Raw genomic sequence first — 19,096 nt, forward strand, 5'->3', positions numbered from 1 at the left:
AACACATGGCCACCTAATTCCAGAAGATTATTTACCTAGCTCTTCCCTTTGTCAGGCTAATGACAAACGACTGTGAAATCCATCCCTGGCATTTCTGCCCACTCTACCCTCAAAATGCCTTTGCTTGATTATTTAAAGAGAGCTATGTAATGGGTAGAGAAGCAGGGCGACTTGGGTTTTATAATAACTTATTTAAATTCAGTTCCAAGGGAAATGGCCCCGCTTAACTCAATATGGAAGGAAGATGTTGGGAGCGCATGTGCATTAAATGACTTCAGTGTGCAGCCACGGTTGGCAAAGCCCACTGGCTTGGCACACGCCTTGTAATTGTATGCAGGGACATAGTTTGGGTTTTGAGTGACTTATATTAGTCTGTTCCATGAAGGCTGACAGGCACTAGTTTTGTTTAAAAAAAAAAAAAGCCAAAAAAAACCCCAAAAAACCCTATGTGGAGCTTAATACCCCTGTGTGGTATTTACAAGCCAAGGAGAAGGCCAGAACTGTACCCAACGTTTTAGTGGCTGAGAGTCTAGGAGACAGAGAGATGGTTAGAAACTTGGCCTCCAGTGGCTGTAGTGACAGAAATGTCCTGTAAATTTCAGCATGCTTTCTTCCAGAAGCCTAGAGGTCTCTAGTGAATCTGTATTTCAGTAGCACAAGACTTTGGGCATTGGAATCTGTTTTACACACTGGTGGCCTGACTGTTCAGCAGTTAATGATTTTTCTCAGCCAACTTAGCATAATGTGCCTTTCTAGCTAAAGGTGTCTTATAATTGATGGACTATTGTACTAGTTGCTGCCATTTATTATGCTTCCTGGGTGTCAAGACTCACTCCAAGGCCTCCTTTTATCTTCTCAATTAATCCTTACAATACCTCTGGTTTGTAGCTTTCTGCTCAATTCTGGCCTTTTATTTCTGGGCCTTTCTTATTCAAAATGAATTGGCCGGTGGTTTATAAATGCAGGCACATGAGCAATTTAGCACACTTCTCCCCACATGAAAAGCCTTACCTCCCTCATGGTGATTTTAAGTGCTGTGTGGTGGAAGGCAGAGGGCATCTGTAAAACAAGAGAAAGCGGTAGGGTTTGTTGGAGGGGAGATGGGAGGGGGCGGGGTCCACGTGTGAATGGCCACAGACACCCAGAAGCCCACAAAACAAAGTGTCAGCCCTTTTTTCTTTCTTCCTTTTGCCACTTGTTCTTCTGTAGCGGATTAATGTCCCCTGGCCTCTCCAGGAGAGAACCTCTCTCTCTTTGTGGCATTAATTTAGGAATGGTGACCCACTGCAGTTAAGCAGCAGGAGAGGGGAGGATTCGAAAGCTGCCCATTTTCCTCCACGCCTCCCCGCTGGCATGCCTACTCCCCAACCCAGCCATCAGGCACACGCATGATCAGAGCGAGTGGAGACCCAGTGCCTCCCAGGGTCCCTGAAGAGCAGTGGACGCTTGTGTTTCTAAATCGATCTGACAGATTAGAATGTCTTCCTACGTTATTGCCACTCGTAATATGACAAAGTCACTCACAGAGAAATCCGACCAATAGTAGAAGAGTCATCTTTGGCTCAGGAAGGCTAAACTTTGTCAAAATCGGAGAGAAATGTAGCAGGTGTTTCAGTCTTACTGGCCTACTTGGAGAATGGAGCAAAGCAGAGTGGTGAACGGACCGGGAAACTTCTCTCCTTCCCAGTGTCTGTGACTGCTCGGGGCACATCACCAGCCTTTAATAAACCAGGAAGCAAGTCCCGTTGCAAATGTTCTCAGGCCCCAGACCTTCGCTTGCCCCGGTCCTCTCCCTAGGAGTCCTGCAGAACTGAGTTTTCTCAGCTGGTGCATGACGGTGAGCAGCTGCCTTGCGAAAGTGTTGAGTTCTTCTCCTTGTGTTTGTGGAGACCCTGCCTGGTACCTCCTTGTGGCCTCGAAAAGTCTGAATGCGACATGCTTCACAGTGTTAGTGACCGAGAAATGACAGACGTTCCTCTCTCAACAGCGTGATTCGGTTCTAGGGGACCCTTTTGTTCCAGTGGACAGTGGGTCAACAGCATGGATTTGGGGCAGGCAAGTCCAAAGCAGCATGCTAAGGACAGACAGGAAGCTGGCATCCCCAAGGCTGCCCCTGCCCTCCTCTTCAGATAGCTGCTGTTCAGCGCTTCCTGTGAAAAGCAGTCACCATGGCCCTACTTTTCCCTTTCCACTTTCGGTGACATGGGTGAACAGGACACAGTCCAGGGACTTGGGTGTCCTTTTGAACCAAAGGGAAGTATGGGGGCATTTCACTTACTTGCTGGAGAAGAACCTCATGTCTCTGCTCCTCCTACTTTCTGTCATCATTTCTGTTGTCTTAAGATTTCATGACCTTGAGTACTGGAAAGTGAGCCTTGTCTGTCTGGGTATTGCATTTGTATCAGGGCTCATTACTTATGATTCCAGCTTCCGGGCATCTTCCTTGGCATCCCTTCTCCAACCTGCCCAGCCACTCTGATGCCCTGGACCAAGCCTCTTGGATACAAGCACAGTTGGTGTGGGGATTTTTCTTAGACCTTTGGGTGGCTCAGAATCTTGCCTGTGTAGGTTGTTGAATGATTATTTATTCTAAGAAGGAAGAGAGGATAAAATAAGAGGTGGGCGGGGGGGGGGGCAGGAAGAACTTGTTTTGTTCACTGAAGCCAAAACCCAGGGCCTCATGCATTCTAAGCAGGTGCTCTACCAGCGGGCAGCACCCCGGATTTCTTCCTGCTACCATTCATTTTTGTGTAGGATCTTGCTGATCACCAAGATGGGCCCCAAAGTTGCTTTGTAGCCTAAACTGTCTTTGAACTCACTTTTCTCCCATATCAGCCTCCCAAGAACCTGGGTTTATGAGTCTATACCACTACACGTTGGCAGGCGGGATGACGCTATTAAAGGCAGAAGTCACCGAGATTAAATGTGCTCAGCGTGCGTTCACTCAAAAGCATTTTTGAGTACTCAATTCAGTGTCCCAAATGCTGGGGTGGATGTGTGACTGAGCACTATGCTTCATAAGTCAAGAGAGCACCCTCTTCCGTCTGGGCAAACCTGCGGACCTCGCCCAGGAAGGGACTTGGTCAGCACCCCAAAGACCAGTGGTAGTTCAGGGAAGGAGGAGGAGAGGCCTGCCCTATTTAGAGGGACCTGTTCAGCTCTGCAGGGATGGGAAGATGTGAAGAGTAGAAAGATCCAGAGACAGCATGAGAAAGCAGTCGGCTTGAGCAGAGACGGGAAGCACGAGTGGGGACTTGTTGCACACTCAGTAGCTGTGGCCTGTTGTGAGTGTCTCTCCGTGGCCTGTTGGTGATTTGTCCTCATTCTTCCTGGTCAAGAACGTTGGCCTCCTGTAAGCACGGCTGGAGAAGGAAGGGAAAAACAGTTACAGGCAACCTCTAGACCAGTGGGTTGAGACCTGTAGGTCAAGACCTCTGGGGGCGGGGGTGTCAAATGACCCTCACAGGGGTCACCTAAGACTATCAGAAAGCATAGGTATTTACGTTATGATCCATAACAGCAGTAAAATTACAGTTATGAAGTAGCAATGAAAATAATTTTATGCTTGCGGAATCACCACAATATGAAGAAGTACATTAAAGGGTCACAGCATTAGGAAGGTTGAAAACTGCTGCTCTAAAGAAAGGGGTATTGGAGTGGGCGGGGAACAAGGATACAGCTGTGATTTGTTTTTCTCTCTTATATTCTTCTGAAAAATAATAGAATACATTTTGAGAGACCACAGGGTACCTGGCCTCCGAGCCCCATTTCTTACAGCCTCTGCACCACATAGTTGAGGGACTCTCTCTAGTCTGGCTCTTGCAAATGCAGTATTGACCCAATGAGGTGTCTCCCATTTGCTACCATGGCCTGAGCCATCTTTGACCACGCACGTACCGGACTCACGCACACTTCGCATGCTGTGATGTGAACTGCGCGCCTCTGGGTGTCACAACTCAGTGTGTCAGACATGACCAGTATGCGAAACCCTTGCTGTCAGAAGTTCTCTGGGACAGTTTTCACCTTCCTTTCTGCCTTCTGAGTGTAACCTCAGCACGCTTCAGGGCTAACCTTATATTTGGAAATTGCATTAAAGCAGTTGGTTAGTGCTGTCTTAACTTTTGCATGGAACATTTTTCTGTAGCTCTCTCCAGAAACGTGATGGAAAAACACAGATGGTTTGAGCCACACTGTGCTGTGTTCAATCCAGCTTCGTTCAGGCGATGTAAACCACCCAGCCCACTTCATTTAGGAGCTCAGAGCTAGAACTCAGACCAGTTACAGTGAAGACACAGACCCTGCCTCGGGGTGGATGGATTTCCACACCCATTTATATGAAAGAAAACATGAAACTAGATTATCATGGAAGGGAACTGTTTTGCGTTTTCTTTCCTTTTTTTCTTCTTTTCTTTTGTAATTGAAGCTAAACAAAAGAATTTTTCAAGTATGCTCTTGGGAGGAAGCTGAATTTATTGTGATCAGCTTCTGGTTAGGGACGCATCTCCGTGAAACTTGTAACACAAGCCTCCATGGCAGCGCTATAGAGATCTGTGCCGCTATCTTACGATAAATTATGTAAGAGTCCCATAGCAGCTCTGCGCCTGGGGATGTGGGAGGGAGATTACGTGATGGCACTGGCATCCCAGAGCTTCTGGCTCTTACATGGTTTTTGATGGACATCTCTAGTGAGTGCTTTCTCATCAGATGCCTTTAAAGAGGTAAGCATCCAAGAAAGAACCATCCCCGCGCAGGCGCAGGGACATCACTCCTGTTTTGCTTCCTGCCATTAAGGGCGGTTGTTTGATGTGGTGAGGAATGCCCTCAGGAAGTGAGGGTGTGGGCAGCTTTTACAAAGAGAGTGCGGCATCCGCAGGGGCTTCGTGTGCTTGCACTCGGCACTGTGACCTTGTGATGATGCGAGGAACTAAGCACAGTCTTACGGCAGCTGCCTCCTCATTTAGGATGTTGGCCCTGCTGTTGATGTTAGCCCTGGCCAAGCGTTGTTGCCTGTGCGTGCTTCATGCGTCGTATACTTAGCTGTAGTCAGAGTCCGGAGTGGCAGACAGATCACTGCGGCTGAGCCAGTGGAGTGCACTGCTGCTTCTCCAGCCGAGCTGGGTGCTACCATGCCGTCTTCTCCTTAATGTACTGTACTTGCAAACTCTGAGCCAAAGCAAATGATAAGTTGGCTAACATAGAGTTGTGTTGCATTAGGTCTTAGGTAGCATCTTGCACTCATGGATTTGATGCTCAATATTCTTACAGTTTTTCTCCTTAAGAAGCTAGTTGGGCTAGGGCATGGGGAAGATACCTATAACCCCACAACTCAGAAGGCAGAGGCAGGGGGATCACAGGTTTGAGGCCCACCTGGGCTATCTTTTGAGACCTTGATTTTAAAAAAGAGAAGAGAAAAAGAGAGCAGCTAGGTTATATTTCATTGTTTTCCTGTTCTTTTTATAAACCGTGAAATGGCAAAGAGGTGTTAGTGGCTAAATACAAGCACACTCCCCTGAGCACACCAGAAGTTGTGGTTAGCAGTAGAGCTATGTGGGCCAAAGATACGGTTCAGAGAGTAAAGGTGCTTGCAGCCAAGCCTGACCAACTGAGTTCAATCCCAGAGACCCATATGATGGAGCGAGAGAACCAACTCTTGACAACAGACATAGGCATGCCATGGAATACTCACATATATACATACACATACACTATATATGTAAAAAGTCTTTTGAAATAGAATTAATATTACCTTTATAATGTTTTGAATGTCTTCAGATGCTATGGAAAAATTTCAGCCAGAGAAAAGATGGCATGAAAACATCCTGAGGCAGAGTTATTGAATTGCCTTTTTTTTTTTTTTTTAATGTTGCTTGTTTTCCAGCATCCTGTAGAATTTGGACACATAATAAGTAAATGTCTCTGCAGTATCCGGGTTGTGTTCTGGCGTCACCTGGTGTTTTGTCCATCTGAGGGGGGATTTTCACCTCAGAGCATGAATGTGGGCCTATAAACAAAGAACACGTACCAGACGACACAAAAACTGGGCTGTAGTTTATTATCACGTTTCACTTTGATGGTTTTTATAAAACGGAGGGGTTTTATAAAATGTAGTTTAGTGACCAGCTTGTGCTTGCTCACTAGATTTTTGGCATTTAACAAAGAGTGCCATGATATAGACTGTCAGCTATTTTAAATGAAAAAAAAACATGAAACTTAAGCATAATTTACATTCAGTAGTAATAAAACTATATATTCTAGTTTCATGTTATAGAAAATATTTTTAAAGTAACATATCTGAATTTTAAAAGGAATTCTTTAGCTCAGTGTCTTTAGTTTGTATTGAAATAACCCTCTGGATGCACATTTCTAGATGTACCTCTTACATGAAATAGCCACTCATTAATATTTTACCATGTAAGATTTCTTAAGAAAACTTTTTTTGCATAGCTAATGCTTTTAAAATGTGTAAACTTTATTCTTGAGCGTTATTTTTATTCTTTCACTCCGTAATAGGAAGAGGAGTTACTTTCAAATTATGGGCTGAGTGCAGGCGGACATATGTATTGTCTACCTGTTCTTTCAACAGAATATAGAACCTGGGAGCTGCCAGGTAGCCACGGTGGCTGTCGTGACCTGTGTAAAAATATTTCTGGCCATGGTCCTCTTAATCATGGTGGTACCAAGTGGACTCAGCATTTTCTCCTTATCGTCATCTCCATCACCACTTTGAGTCTGTGTATATGGTGTGTGCGGGCACTAGCACATGTGTGTTCTGCGGTGCATTTAGAGGGTCAGAGGATGACTTCTGGGCGTTGGTTCTCTTTCCACTCTATGTAACTTTTGGGAATTGCTCTCCCCTTCTACCATGGATTTGGAGGCTCAGGCTCAGGTCATCAGGCTTGGAATACAGCATTTTAACCTCAGAACTATTTCACTGGCCCGGACTCAGCATTTTTAATAAAACAGAGTTGACAAATACCTTCATTTTTTTTTTTTTATTCACAAGAAGAATAGTACAGAACTCTTGAGATAACCCTGAGAAGTACATTGGCCGGAATTTGTTAAGCAACATTTTAAAACATCCTACTTAGATTATAGAGCTGAGTGTGACAGATTGATAACCATGAAAAATAGGAAGAGAGAAGAGGCAGGAAGGAAGAGGACAAAAGGAGAAGGGGCAAGAGAAGCTTGCACAGAGTAAAGCAGCTCACCTGTCCACTTATTCATCACATGTTTATTCTGTGCCTAGAACATTTCCCCTCCCCTTGTAGTATTGGAGGTGGAAACCAGGAACTTATACATAGTAATTGAACACTCTGCTGCTCGCACTCCCCCCCCCCCCAGGCTATACCATAGTCAGCACTGCCCCCCCAGGCTATGCCATAGTCAGCACTCTCCCACTGGACTATTCCCTTGCTGTTAAGCGGAGCATCAGACAAGTCCTTGTTCTCATCTAATGAATAAGGTTATAGCCACATCCCTTGGGCTAAGATAAAAGAGAATGAAACAAAGATGAGTTAGACTAGAGATGATGCTCAGATGGCAGCCAGGACACACAGATCGAGAGGACGGAAGGTTATCTTCCACCTACTCTTGTCCTTGGACCAGGCTCCCCCTCTCCTCCATAGCCAAGCGGTGATTGGTTTCTGGCATTTTCCCTGCTGCTGTTCTAGATAATGCTGAGGGCCACATCTATGACACAGTCCATCAGTCTGCAGATGTCCAGCAGTGGCTTCTGTGTACCAGGCATTGTGCTAGGCATGAGGGTACAAGAAATGGAGCGCTATTGTCCCCTCCTGCCTGGGTCTCCACACCGCCGAGTAAATGATGTCATGGTCTCCCTGTGGTGGAAAAAGACAAGTGTGATTGTGTTTCTCCCCAGTGTCAGAATTTATTAGATAACAAATCCACAAGTCATGTCAGTATTGTTGACAGCAATGTGCCAAATAATCTCCTTCCCTTGCTACCCTCGTTTACTATTATTAACCTTTCAGATCATACATTACATGTCTCCTACTAAATACATACATGGTATCTGTGATTATAAATAAATATGTAGGTAGGTTATAGAATGACTCAAGAGGCCTGAGAAGGCAGAGCTGGTAATCTGATAGAAATGTAAAGACTCAGTGGAGGTGAGGTAATGTACGAAACCCAGGTCCAGAAGAATCTGAGGGAGCTGGCCGCTGGCTGCTGAGTCGATTGTAATGTCAGAGATGAGATTCAGGGACAAGGTGAAGCGAAGGGCAGATCTGGGTCTAAGTAGATGCATGGGTAGAAGTTCCAGGTGGTGAACAGGTAGGTGGCAATTGGAGCAGGTCATGTCAACAGTAGAAACTGAGCTAAACTGAAGCCCTGGGACAGGGGGTCCTCTGCCTGTAAATGCCTTGAAGCATACACTGGATGGTCAGGCTATAGGATGTTGGGGCATCACCATCCCAGTGCTAGGACCAACTCTTTATGTGGTCCAAGTGAGGGAGCTGCACCATTTTCTTGGTCTGGTATATCTGGTAAGTAAGTTCTTGGGCCTGGTATTTTGTGGAATGATTTTAATATCCCCCTGTACTCCTATACTCCCAGTTTACCTCAATAAATTTATAGTGTAATACCCCTTGTATTGTCAGGAATAAGTCACTTATCAGTGCATGTCATGTTGGTAGTGGCATTCATGTGTCCACCCACATCCAGGGTTGTTCTCTATCCCCAAGATGGATTCAAAAGCTGTTTGTAAAATGTATTCTCTCAAAGCAAGGCACCATCTGAAAAATCCACTATTTTAAAAATGGTCTGAGCAACTTAAGGCAGGGCACCAGTGAACTGTGTAGGGCAGGGCACTAGTGGGCTGTGTACAGCAGGGCACCAGTGGGCAGTGTAGAGCAGGTCACCAGTGGGCAGTGTAGAGCAGGGCACCAGTGTGCAGTGTAGGGCAGGGCACCAGTGGGCAGTGTAGGCCAGGGTACCAGTGGACAATGGTCCAGTGTGTTAAATGCTGTTAACTATCAAATAGGCTCATAGCTGAGGAAATGTGTCCCAGAGAAACGCACCAAGCTGGTGTTTCTTTGTTAGGTTTTCATCCTTATGGAGTTCATCAGAACAAGAATACTTTGGAAAAACCTTTAGTTTGCATCAAATTTCGGGGGGGGTGAATTTATTTCATTAGAATGTTAGCAAGTTTGATTTGCTTGGTCTGACTCTTTCTTGGTGGATTTCTTTCCCTGCTGTTCTGAATATACTGTTAAATATGTTTTAAAATTTAAAATCTGTAATCACATCCCTCAAGCTCACAGCTATTTAGGAATGTTTAAAATTTCAAGAAACAACCACAGAATCTTTAGCCTTGTATTTTTATCATCCACCGTATATATGGGCATACGCTCTTGCAGCTTAATATAAAACAGATGCCCATAAAGCAATTCAACCAGAATTTGTTTAAAATGTGTCTGTGCACCAGTTTACTTTCTGATTTGAAGCTGTAGTTTTATCAGACTTTTAGAGAGAAGGGGGTGGGGGGGGGGAAGGCAGATAATAGCACAGTGCTCAGCTTTCATGTGAGAGCCTTTTGGAGCAGTGAAGGCTGCTCAAAGGACTGAGTACCTTTTCATACCGTCTGCTCCCTCCTGTAAATCTGACAGAGAAGTTTGCTGTCTCAGCCTTTTCTGTACAGACACTCTCTAACAAGTTGGCATTCATTTGTAGTCATGGTCTGTCTCAAGCATGGTTGTGTCTCCTTTCCTTTTGATGGGCTTTTTGTATTTCATCCTAAATTTATATCTCTGGCCCAACCTGTTCCGCAAACTCCATTTGTTCATTCTTAGCCTGCGCTCGGAGGTAGCCCTGGGCAATTTGAAATTCACCATAACGAAACAAAGCCAGCCACCCGCCCCCCCCAAACCCCACTTAGTGCCAAACTTGTTTCTTTTGCATTCTTCCTTCTCTTAATAAATAACAGCCATGATCAGCCACTTATAGACTAAACCCCAAGTTTATCCGTGCCTCCATCCCCATCAGCAGCACCCCAGGGAGCCAGTGGCATAGTTGCCGACTCCAGTGTCCAAGCCATTGCCTGAGTTATGAAGTGACGTCAGATCTGTGTACTGCACATGCGTGCTGACCGTTGAACAGCTCGTTCTGTGCATAACGATCATCTACAAACAGAAATCAGACCCATGAACTCCTTGGCTTAGAGTCTCACTTAAAATTCCTAACAGAGCTGTGAAGTCTTGTATGGTCTACCTACGTTTCTGCCTCCTCCCTCCTTAATGGCTTGCGTTCTTGCTGTGTAGGCCCAGTCTAAACCTCAAGGCCTTTGCACTCATTGCTTGTTTCTTCTGGTGACTTACACCTCTGTGTGTGTGGAATGAACAGAAGGGAAAGAAAGCTACATCAAGATTAGCGTGTAAAGGAAGCCAGTTGATGAGAGACGGGAAGCCCTCCCTCACCTGGGCTTCATGTAAGGAACTGAGCATGCTCCAGAAAGTTCTGCTGCACAAATAGCGGTTATGAAAATGTACTGCAAAGGATCATTTGCCCTGTGTCCCAGGGCCTTGGGCTTTCCTCTCAGCCCACTAGCTCACTCCTGTACTCAGAAGTGCACTTCCTTTCCTAAATAAACTGTCTCTGCTTCTCTTTCGAACCCTGTGTGCCCGGAATAGTCCTTTGTTCTGGATGGAACCCAAGAGCCTGGAATCCACACTCCCATAATTCACATGGGTACCTGCAACAGTTTCCTCAGCACTGAAGCGCAGCCTCACTGGTCCCTTCCACTCCCTGTTTATGTGCCGCCTTATTCCAGTTCTTTACCTCTTTTTATTTTTATTTTTTCATGTCCATGTCATAAAAACACAGCTCTCACCTCAAAGGGAATACAAGATAGTTTATTCTGGAGCCAATATGACCAGCCGTGGCATGGAACCACAGATTTAAGTTACCTCAGTTTCCATGTCGCAATGTTGAAACAATTTCTTGCGGCTTTTAGATTAACAGAACAAAGTAATAAATCAAGGATTTTTAAAGATGCATTGATGGAAACATTAGAGAGAAGGTTATAGCAGCGTGGAGAAATCTTAGCGCTTTGATTGGTAGAGAATAAGGCTAGGTTAATCCATTCCAGAGGCTTTATCTGTATCTCAAGGAGTTAGGTCTGACACCAAGGTAGGCCAGGAATGCCTCAGACATAGCCCAGGAGAAATCGTAATTAGGCTCTGGGCCTGTGACGTTCCAACTTCTCCAAAGCACCGAGGTTCTAAATAGTCATCAGTCAGTCAACCTGCTTTGCAGATGCAGCTTCTTTCCTGGAATTCTTCACATTCATTCACTTTATTCTCTCTCCTTTGTAATTCTCCACAACTAAGGAGTTCCCTGTCTTGGGGATTTCTTCTTTTAAGCAATGTCTGTCATTATATACAGCTTAGATTCTGTGAGAGCAGGGACCTTGATTGTCTTTCCCAATGTCTGTCTGGCTTTTGTCTTGCGCCGGAATCTAGACCACTGACTCAAGCCCAGGGCTCTTGGTATTTTCTTTGTGGCTCCTGACACATTACCTCCTGAACAAACACGGTTTTAAAGTTCCTTGTGTATAGCGACTATGGTTTTTTCATTCGCTCTTTCCTTATCTGCCGAAAGGGCACAGGAACACGCCACAGGCCAGGTTAGGGGGCTCTGTGTGTCCAGTAAGTCCTGCGGCTCCACAGAGGAACTTCCTGTCCTCCTCCTGGTCTGCGGGCAGCTTGGATCACAAACTCCCTCAAGGGTGCACTTCTCTCTGCAGGAATAAAAACAAACACGCTGCTGTATGCCTTAGATAAAGGGGCTTTTGGACCAGGCAGGCAGTCTGAAAACAGCAATGTCACAGAAGCCTAGTTTTTAATAAGTAGCTTACTTGTGTTTTGAATTTCGGGCATGGGGTTGTGGAGTGTGGGTTGGGGGGAGGGGGTTAGACTACAGCCAATAATTTCTGTGCTTCGTGAAGCTGTGTGTTTCCCCAGCATTGGGAAGTGTGCCTTAGAGAAGTTGTTTTTAAAGTTATACAGCATCCAGGCTTGGGGACACCTTTCCAAGCAGCAGCTCCCCCCCCCCCCAAATCTCAGGCCTTTGTGCTCCAGCCTGTAAGACTTCTCAGGCAGACATCTCACAGCGACCCATCTTTTTTCCACAGGTGATCTGCAACTCCTTCACCATCTGCAACGCGGAGATGCAGGAGGTCGGCGTGGGCCTGTACCCCAGGTATGGCAGACATCCCAAACCAACTCCCACCCAGCTCTCCAACCTTTCAGAGGTCATTAGAAAGGCTTTTGTGGCAGCTAGCTCAATAGGCAAACTCGAAACTCAGTGCTAAGTTACTAGAGGCTGTAAAAAATGTTAAATCCTATAACCCACGTTACATACTATGGTATTAAGACCAGGTAGACTTCATACCTAGCCACTTGTTCTCAGGCAGACTTTGGGGTAGGTTGAGGCTTACCAGCACTGAAGTTCAGTTATCCTTACAAATCTCCCCTGAGCTTTGTCCTCTGCCTCCTGTGATGAGGCACACAGGTGTCCCACGAGACTCGCAGCACGGTGCCAATAGGCCAAGTGCGACTTTGGTGGTAGCATGCTTTCCACTCACCCCTAGAAGAGGTTCAGGAGCAATCAGGAGTAGCCTGTTGTATTGTTCCTTAGCCGTCACCATAGCAACCTTTATCTGGAGCTGTTAGATGGCACAGAGCCCAGTACTAGGCCCATCCTGATGTTCATTCCGTCTTGATGCTCCTACAATTCATAAAAACAGATAAAGCGCCTTCTGAGTAATTGCATCTGAGACTCCGCCTCCTCTCTTAGTACCCATACATGTCATTGGTTGCAGGTCAGGCCTATTCATAGCACAGGTATCAGAAAGCAGCAACGCAGAGGGCTTCAGCATGTGGCCTCTGAGCTCGGGCCACCTGCGTCCAGCTCAGTCACCAGTTAAGTTGCATGTCCTTGGATAAGCCATCTCATCCTTTGTCATTTGCCTCTTCACCTGCTAACGGTCCTGATAAGGTTGTTGTGGTGACTGAGTCTGGTCACCCAGTTCCAGAACTGAGGAAGTACTTCCCACAGTCTATGCTCAGCTTGTCAGTCCATGGTGACAGTGTGAAGTCATTCCATTTCCCACATGAAACCTCCAGGAAAAGAAAGTGGCTAGGCTCCTTCCCAGAATGCATCAGGACTTCCTGAGAGCCTGTACCCCTGCTTATTCTTCAGCGTGGGCATCTAGCAGCGGCATAGCCCTCCCCTACGCGAGCTCAACAGTGAGACCCTCTGTGGGTCAGGAGCGCCTCAGGTGACTGCCGTGATTGCTGATATGCCTTGTTAGCTCAGAGATGATCTCTTTACAAGTTACTGTGCCAGTACACCCTTCAATCAGATCGTATCTAATTTGACCCATTCCCCTAAATAATTATTTTATTATCAAATTTTCCTAATTAGCCTGTGTTATGAAAAGCACTGGACTTCATATGAAGCATTTTAGAGACTTGCCTATGGCTGCTCCAAGAACCGAATCCTCACTCCATTTCTAACAGACCCATCTCAGGACTCCACCCACACCCACCCCGCCCCAAAGTGTCTTTTTACTCTTGTGTCCTTTTGATGTAGCTCTGAGCATTGATGATCCTCCCCCCCCCCCTTTTTTTCCTTTCCTTCAGTATGTCTTTGTTGAATCACAGCTGTGACCCCAACTGCTCGATTGTGTTCAACGGGCCCCACCTCTTACTGCGTGCAGTGCGGGAAATTGAGGCAGGAGAGGAGGTAAGGAAACCCATGCCTCCCACTCCCCGCCCTCCCTGCTCATCAGCACCCATCTTGGCAGCCAGCTACAGCTAACTCCTTGTTGCTCCGCCACCAAGAAGACACTTGAAGCAGTCACAGACCAAACTGTAGATGAATCTGTGCATTTGGGGCGGGGGGTGGTCTTGGTCACTGGGTTTCTTCATGATAGTAGTCCCGTGGCATATATTTGAAAGATGTTCTTCTGTGACAAAGGCTGTGTGTCTTCTGCACATGCATGGGAGTCATTAAATCTCGTTGACAGCGATAGTTCAGCTGCCTCTCACATCCTAGCAAACAGCCATTCCTCCATGGGCAGAGAGGCAACCCGGCTTGTCAGTAGCATCCCTAGCCCCCACCCCCCAAGACACTAGGCACGTTTTGAAGCTAATTTGAATTCTGTACTAGAAATCAGAGATGGTTTACTCTTATTAGGCCTCTGCCATTGGGCTTTTGAAAACCCATCAACAAGGGGCAAGCAGGATTTGTGGGTGTGGCTTTATGTAGATGACCAATCCAGCGTCTCGGGTGAAGGAACTTTACAGGAGCCTGAGATCCCACAGACAAGAGCAAATAGGCCGTTCCACAGCGTCTGGGCCACACAGAGTCGTCCTGGAGTTTGCACGGTCACTGCCCGTGCCAAGCTCCGGTCCTAGTCATGTTTTCCAGAACTCTGTTTTCTCCCGCCTTCCAATTTGCTAAAGTGGATATTTACTACAAGGAAAATGGAGGGCCATAAGCTTTTATGGCATTTATGCAGCACTCTTCCAATAAAACTCAAACTGGGATACCATATTTTATAGAGACAGGGATTTGGCCTTGGCAAGACTCCCTTCAAACTTATTTGTACACTGCCTCATATGCAGCATCTTTTGCTGAATTTCCCGTCCTTGGGACCAGTGTGCATTGGGATATCTGCTGATGCTATGGAGAATTCAGATTTATTTCTCCTGGGTCACGTGACTTCAAAGTGGGCTAAAAAGGGAACTTCTTCTATGTTCTGCCCTATTAGTATGCTTGTCACTTTTGTACTTTTGTGACTTGTCATAAACAACCTAGAAAGAGGGATGATTTATTTAACTCCATGTTTTGAAGGGTTCAGTCTGTGGCCAGTTGGCCTCATGTTTCTGAGCCTGTAGCAAGGCAGTAAGTACGTTGTGGCTGTTGGACCATGTACCAAGGGCTGTTTGTCTCATGGCCGGGAAGAAGAGTGAGATAGCTCACATCATGGTAGACGGAATGGAGCTATAATGAGGGGACCAGAGCTGTGTAGTTCCTAGTGACCCATGTTCTCAACCAGGTCCCACATTCCTCAGGTGTACCTCTTCCCAATAGTCTATTCAAGTTTTAAATAGGTCAGTTGATTGCACTTATGTCAGCGCTCTGCTGATCTGCTTGTCACTGGAAACTCCCTCATAGGTATGCAGCAAAGGTGCTTTCTTCATTTCCTAGTCTTATTTTAATGCAGTCAAATTGACAATTAAGATGTATTATCTTAAGTCATTAAAAGGCAAAAGTGGCTGGTGATGGTGATGATGTTTTCACCAAACTAGGGCTAGAGTATCTCTCAGTGGTAGAACGCCCGGCATGTACAGTGTCCCAGGTTCAATTCCCAGCCCTGGAAGAACATCAACAAACAAGAAAAACTATGAGCAGGGGTTGGGACTTTCTAAGCTTGGCTATCAATTATTCTTCTTGGTTGGTTTTTAGGTAGTTTTAAAAATAAGCAAACACTGTTTGTTATTTGTTTCACTTTTTTCTATCCACTGTCTCTGGGGCAGTGAGTAAATGATTCCACTTGCCCAGTGGAAATGGTCCGAGTTAATGCTGGGCTCTGAAGGCTGACGTGCTTCCCTTCTGTGGTGCTTACCAAGGACTCTTCTCCTAGCCCCTGGTTGCATCCTCTTGTCAGAAAAATTAACTGCCTGTGCTCCCTTTGTGCACAGAAATGTTTGTGATTCAGCCTCACCTGTGGCTGCCCCTTACACATGCTTAGGCTATGAAACATCTGAGAATCTCATGGCTCAGAGCAGTCAGCCAGACAGCCTGGGCACCATCATGTGAAGTCCTGGTTGAAAGAACTTGGAGCTCTTAAAACTTATCGCTCAGCATCGCCTGGGGCCCCATCACTTAGGAGAGTTGTGATTTGCATGAATTGAACATATCAATATACCTAATGTCAATGTTTAAATGTTTGGGGATTAGGGCTGTCTGGTTCTTTCTTCAGTCATCTTTGTTTGCTAAAGCATTGTAACAGATTCACAGAGGGCTTGCTGGGCGGTAGGAGCTGGGCGGCCATTCCAGAAACTCCAGGGACAACGTGTATCAGAATGACCTTCTCATGGGGAGAAAGGAGACACAGAACGGACGGCAGTAACAGAATAGGAGACGTGTGGTGGCATAAGTGTGCTTTGTAGACACTCAGAGCACCTGAGGCATATTAAGGTGCCAGGGTTGGGGGACAGTTAAGGACAACAGAGAATTGGCCTCTATATCTGAAAGCATCTGTAAAGATACAGTTAGGTGGCATAGGGACCAGTGTTCTAGGCAAAGAGACAGAAGCCAGAGACTGAGTGGAAAGTTCAACGAGCAAGAAATGCTTCATGGCTGGGCGTGGTGGCGCACACCTGTAATCCTAGCACTCAGGAGGCAGAGGCAGGCAGATCACTGTGAGTTCGAGGCCAGCCTGGTCTAGGACAGCTAAGGCTACACAGAGATACCCTGTCTCAAAAAACAAAAACAAGAAAAGAAAAGAAAAAAAATGCTTCATATCAATATACTGAAGAGTCCATTGCAAATAGCACTGGAGGAAATTGGCTAGGGCTTTTTTACAGAATGCTGTTCAGCAGAGGATTTCCCGAGTGTCTGCTATGGGGGAGGCTATGTGCAGAGGAGAAAGGGCGAGGTAATGGGCCATCCTTGAAGTTTAGAAGAAGGATGTTATGGCCTGAGTCAGAGAATGTAGGTCAGGCTGCCCTCTAGGCAGGGGTTGACAATGACAGTCTGATTCAGGAGGAGGCCAGTTGGTGCCTCAGAATAGAGGAAGTAAAGAGTACAATATTTATAAGCCAGAATTAATAGAATTTGTGTGACAAAGAGAAGGGACAGAAGAGACATTTAGGCTTGACTTCTAAAAGAGGTGGGTTTTGTTTTTGTTTTCAGTTCAGAGCCGGTATTGGGGAAATGTGTAACTGTGACAGTATACTACAGAAACGAGATTTGGTTTTATTCCCCACTTCATTGCCGGTGGGAAAGATGATTTCAGGGAAAAGGGTTTTCTCTGCCTTGCGATTTGAACAGAGGCACCGTAATCAAGGCCCAGAAACCTCCATGATATTACTCTAGAGCTGGAAATGATTTATGCATTTTCCCATAAGAGTTACACTTAAGTGGCAGAGCAGTGGGCAGGGCATTAATATTTTAATGCGATTTTGTTCTGTGCCATTAAAGCATCGGTTGATCAATGACCAAGTTTCGTATGTGTGCACCCACTAAATGAGCCCTGCATGTAGTGAGCAATGGCTCCATTTAAACTCGCAAATCTATGAGCCTTTAATAAAGGCCTTTATCTTTGGCTGATAAAATGATTGAGCTGCCATTTCAAGTTGGCTGTGTGCTTCTAAACTGTTTTTGCCACTGAGCCCCTCCGCTTTGATACAGTCTAGTTTGTAAGACCCTATCTGTGAGAGAAGGGACATTTTGTTTTGTTTTGTTTGTTTGTTTGTTTGTTTTTAGACAGGGTTAGTTTTTCTGTGTAGCCTTAGCTATCCTGGACTCACTTTGTAGACTAGGGTGGCCTAGAACTCAGATCAGTCTGCCTGCCTCTGCCTCCCAAGTGCTGGGATTAAAGGTGTGTGCCACCATGCCCAGCTGGGAAGGGACATTTTTAAGTCAATTACAAAGAATGAGGGTGTGGAAAGGGCACTGAATGCGGAGACAGCAGGGCACAGAATCCCAGTGCTGTCATACATTTCAGAGACACGGCTATACAGTCAATACAGTGTTTGAGGCACAAGGAAAGACACTGAGGCTAGGATGTAGACCTACAATTGATATAGAGGGGGAAAGCCTTGTGTGGCTCCATCCATAGGCAGGGAGAAATTGTCTGAAGTCTTCACAAAGAGGAATGCTTGCGGGCTGCTGTGAAAGTTAGGGAGTATGCTCACCCCGCCAATACCCCACACCCCCACTCTCAGCAGTGGGAGCCATTGCTAGTACAGTCTGGAGGCACTTACAGGCTGCTCAGAAAGACTGTTAATTGGGGTTAAATGAAATGAATAGTCTCTTGTCCGTTCATTGCCTGACACAACCCTTTATGAGTTTTAGCCCTTACAGTGCAGTTTTGGAGCAAGACACTGTAGAGTTGGTGGCTTTATGGTAGTTTGTAACTACTCAAGAGCTTGTGCCATTGGCCTGATCTGATAGCAAGGGTGAGTGACTCTTGGTCTTTGGGCTGGGGTCCTGTAATGAGTTCTGGAGGGAGCATAGTCACCTGCTGTGTCAGGAGCCAGGACCAGAGAGTCTGAGGATATAGGATGAGTGTATGTCCCCGCACTGCCCAATTGGAATGTTCCAGAACATATGCTTAGAGACTGGTTGCTTGGACCGCAGAGTGTGGTGTTCTCTGGAAGTCATGGGAACTGGCCTTCTACCAGAGCCCTTTCACCTCTGAGGTGGCCCCTGCCTTCAGATCAACATGCAAGAGAAAGGTGCAAGAAATAAGAAAGTGACCATCATCTTGGCCAAAGGAGCCCAGGTGCCACCACTGCTTGGCACTGCTTGTGCTCTGTAGGTTCTGTGATGGGGGCTATATCGGTTCCTTCTGCTGTTAGGCTCCGCCGACAAGGACCCCCTGTCCAGGTGAAGGAGCATCAGGCTTGAATTGGGTCCAATGCAAATCCCAGTCCCTCTACTGTTTTCACTGCTGCAGGCTACTGCAGGAGTGCCACACTCACAGAAGATGTTCAGCAAGGCCAGGTTTACACTCCTGGGGCACGTGTTCTCTTGTGGAAGGTGGCATCCCTTAGCTTTCTAACATGCAAAGACCCTATTACAAGCCAGGAAGGCAGCTCAGGGTGTGTATTCTGTCCCTGGTGACGGTGTGGATCCTAAGGATGTGGCTGGCCAGACTTCCTCCTCATGGAGCTTTAAGGAGACCGCCTTCAAGTCATTTTCTGTCAGGCCTTCCTTGCATTTCCTTGACTTCAAACAAGTAAAATCATGTTTAGTAGACACGTGATGCTTTGTTTTCAGTATAGGAAAAAAACCACATGGCATGTTCGCTCTAGGGAGTTTTGTCATCTCTTTCAGC

At 46.2% G+C, this 19,096-nt stretch overlaps 1 protein-coding gene across 2 annotated transcripts in view; it reads left to right on the forward strand.

Moving 5' to 3' along the window:
• Positions 1-19,096, forward strand: part of SMYD3 (SET and MYND domain containing 3) — a 550,588-nt gene that overhangs the window by 397,283 nt on the left and 134,209 nt on the right. For both annotated transcript variants that reach the window (XM_084791915.1, XM_084791916.1), the window contains 2 exons: positions 12,152-12,219; positions 13,665-13,767. In XM_084791915.1, the coding sequence (XP_084648041.1) occupies positions 12,152-12,219; positions 13,665-13,767 (171 nt within the window). The remainder of the gene's footprint in view (positions 1-12,151; positions 12,220-13,664; positions 13,768-19,096) is intronic.

The sequence above is a fragment of the Acomys minous genome (assembly GCF_964271855.1).
Source record: "Acomys minous genome assembly, chromosome: 1".
NCBI lineage: Eukaryota > Metazoa > Chordata > Mammalia > Rodentia > Muridae > Acomys > Acomys minous.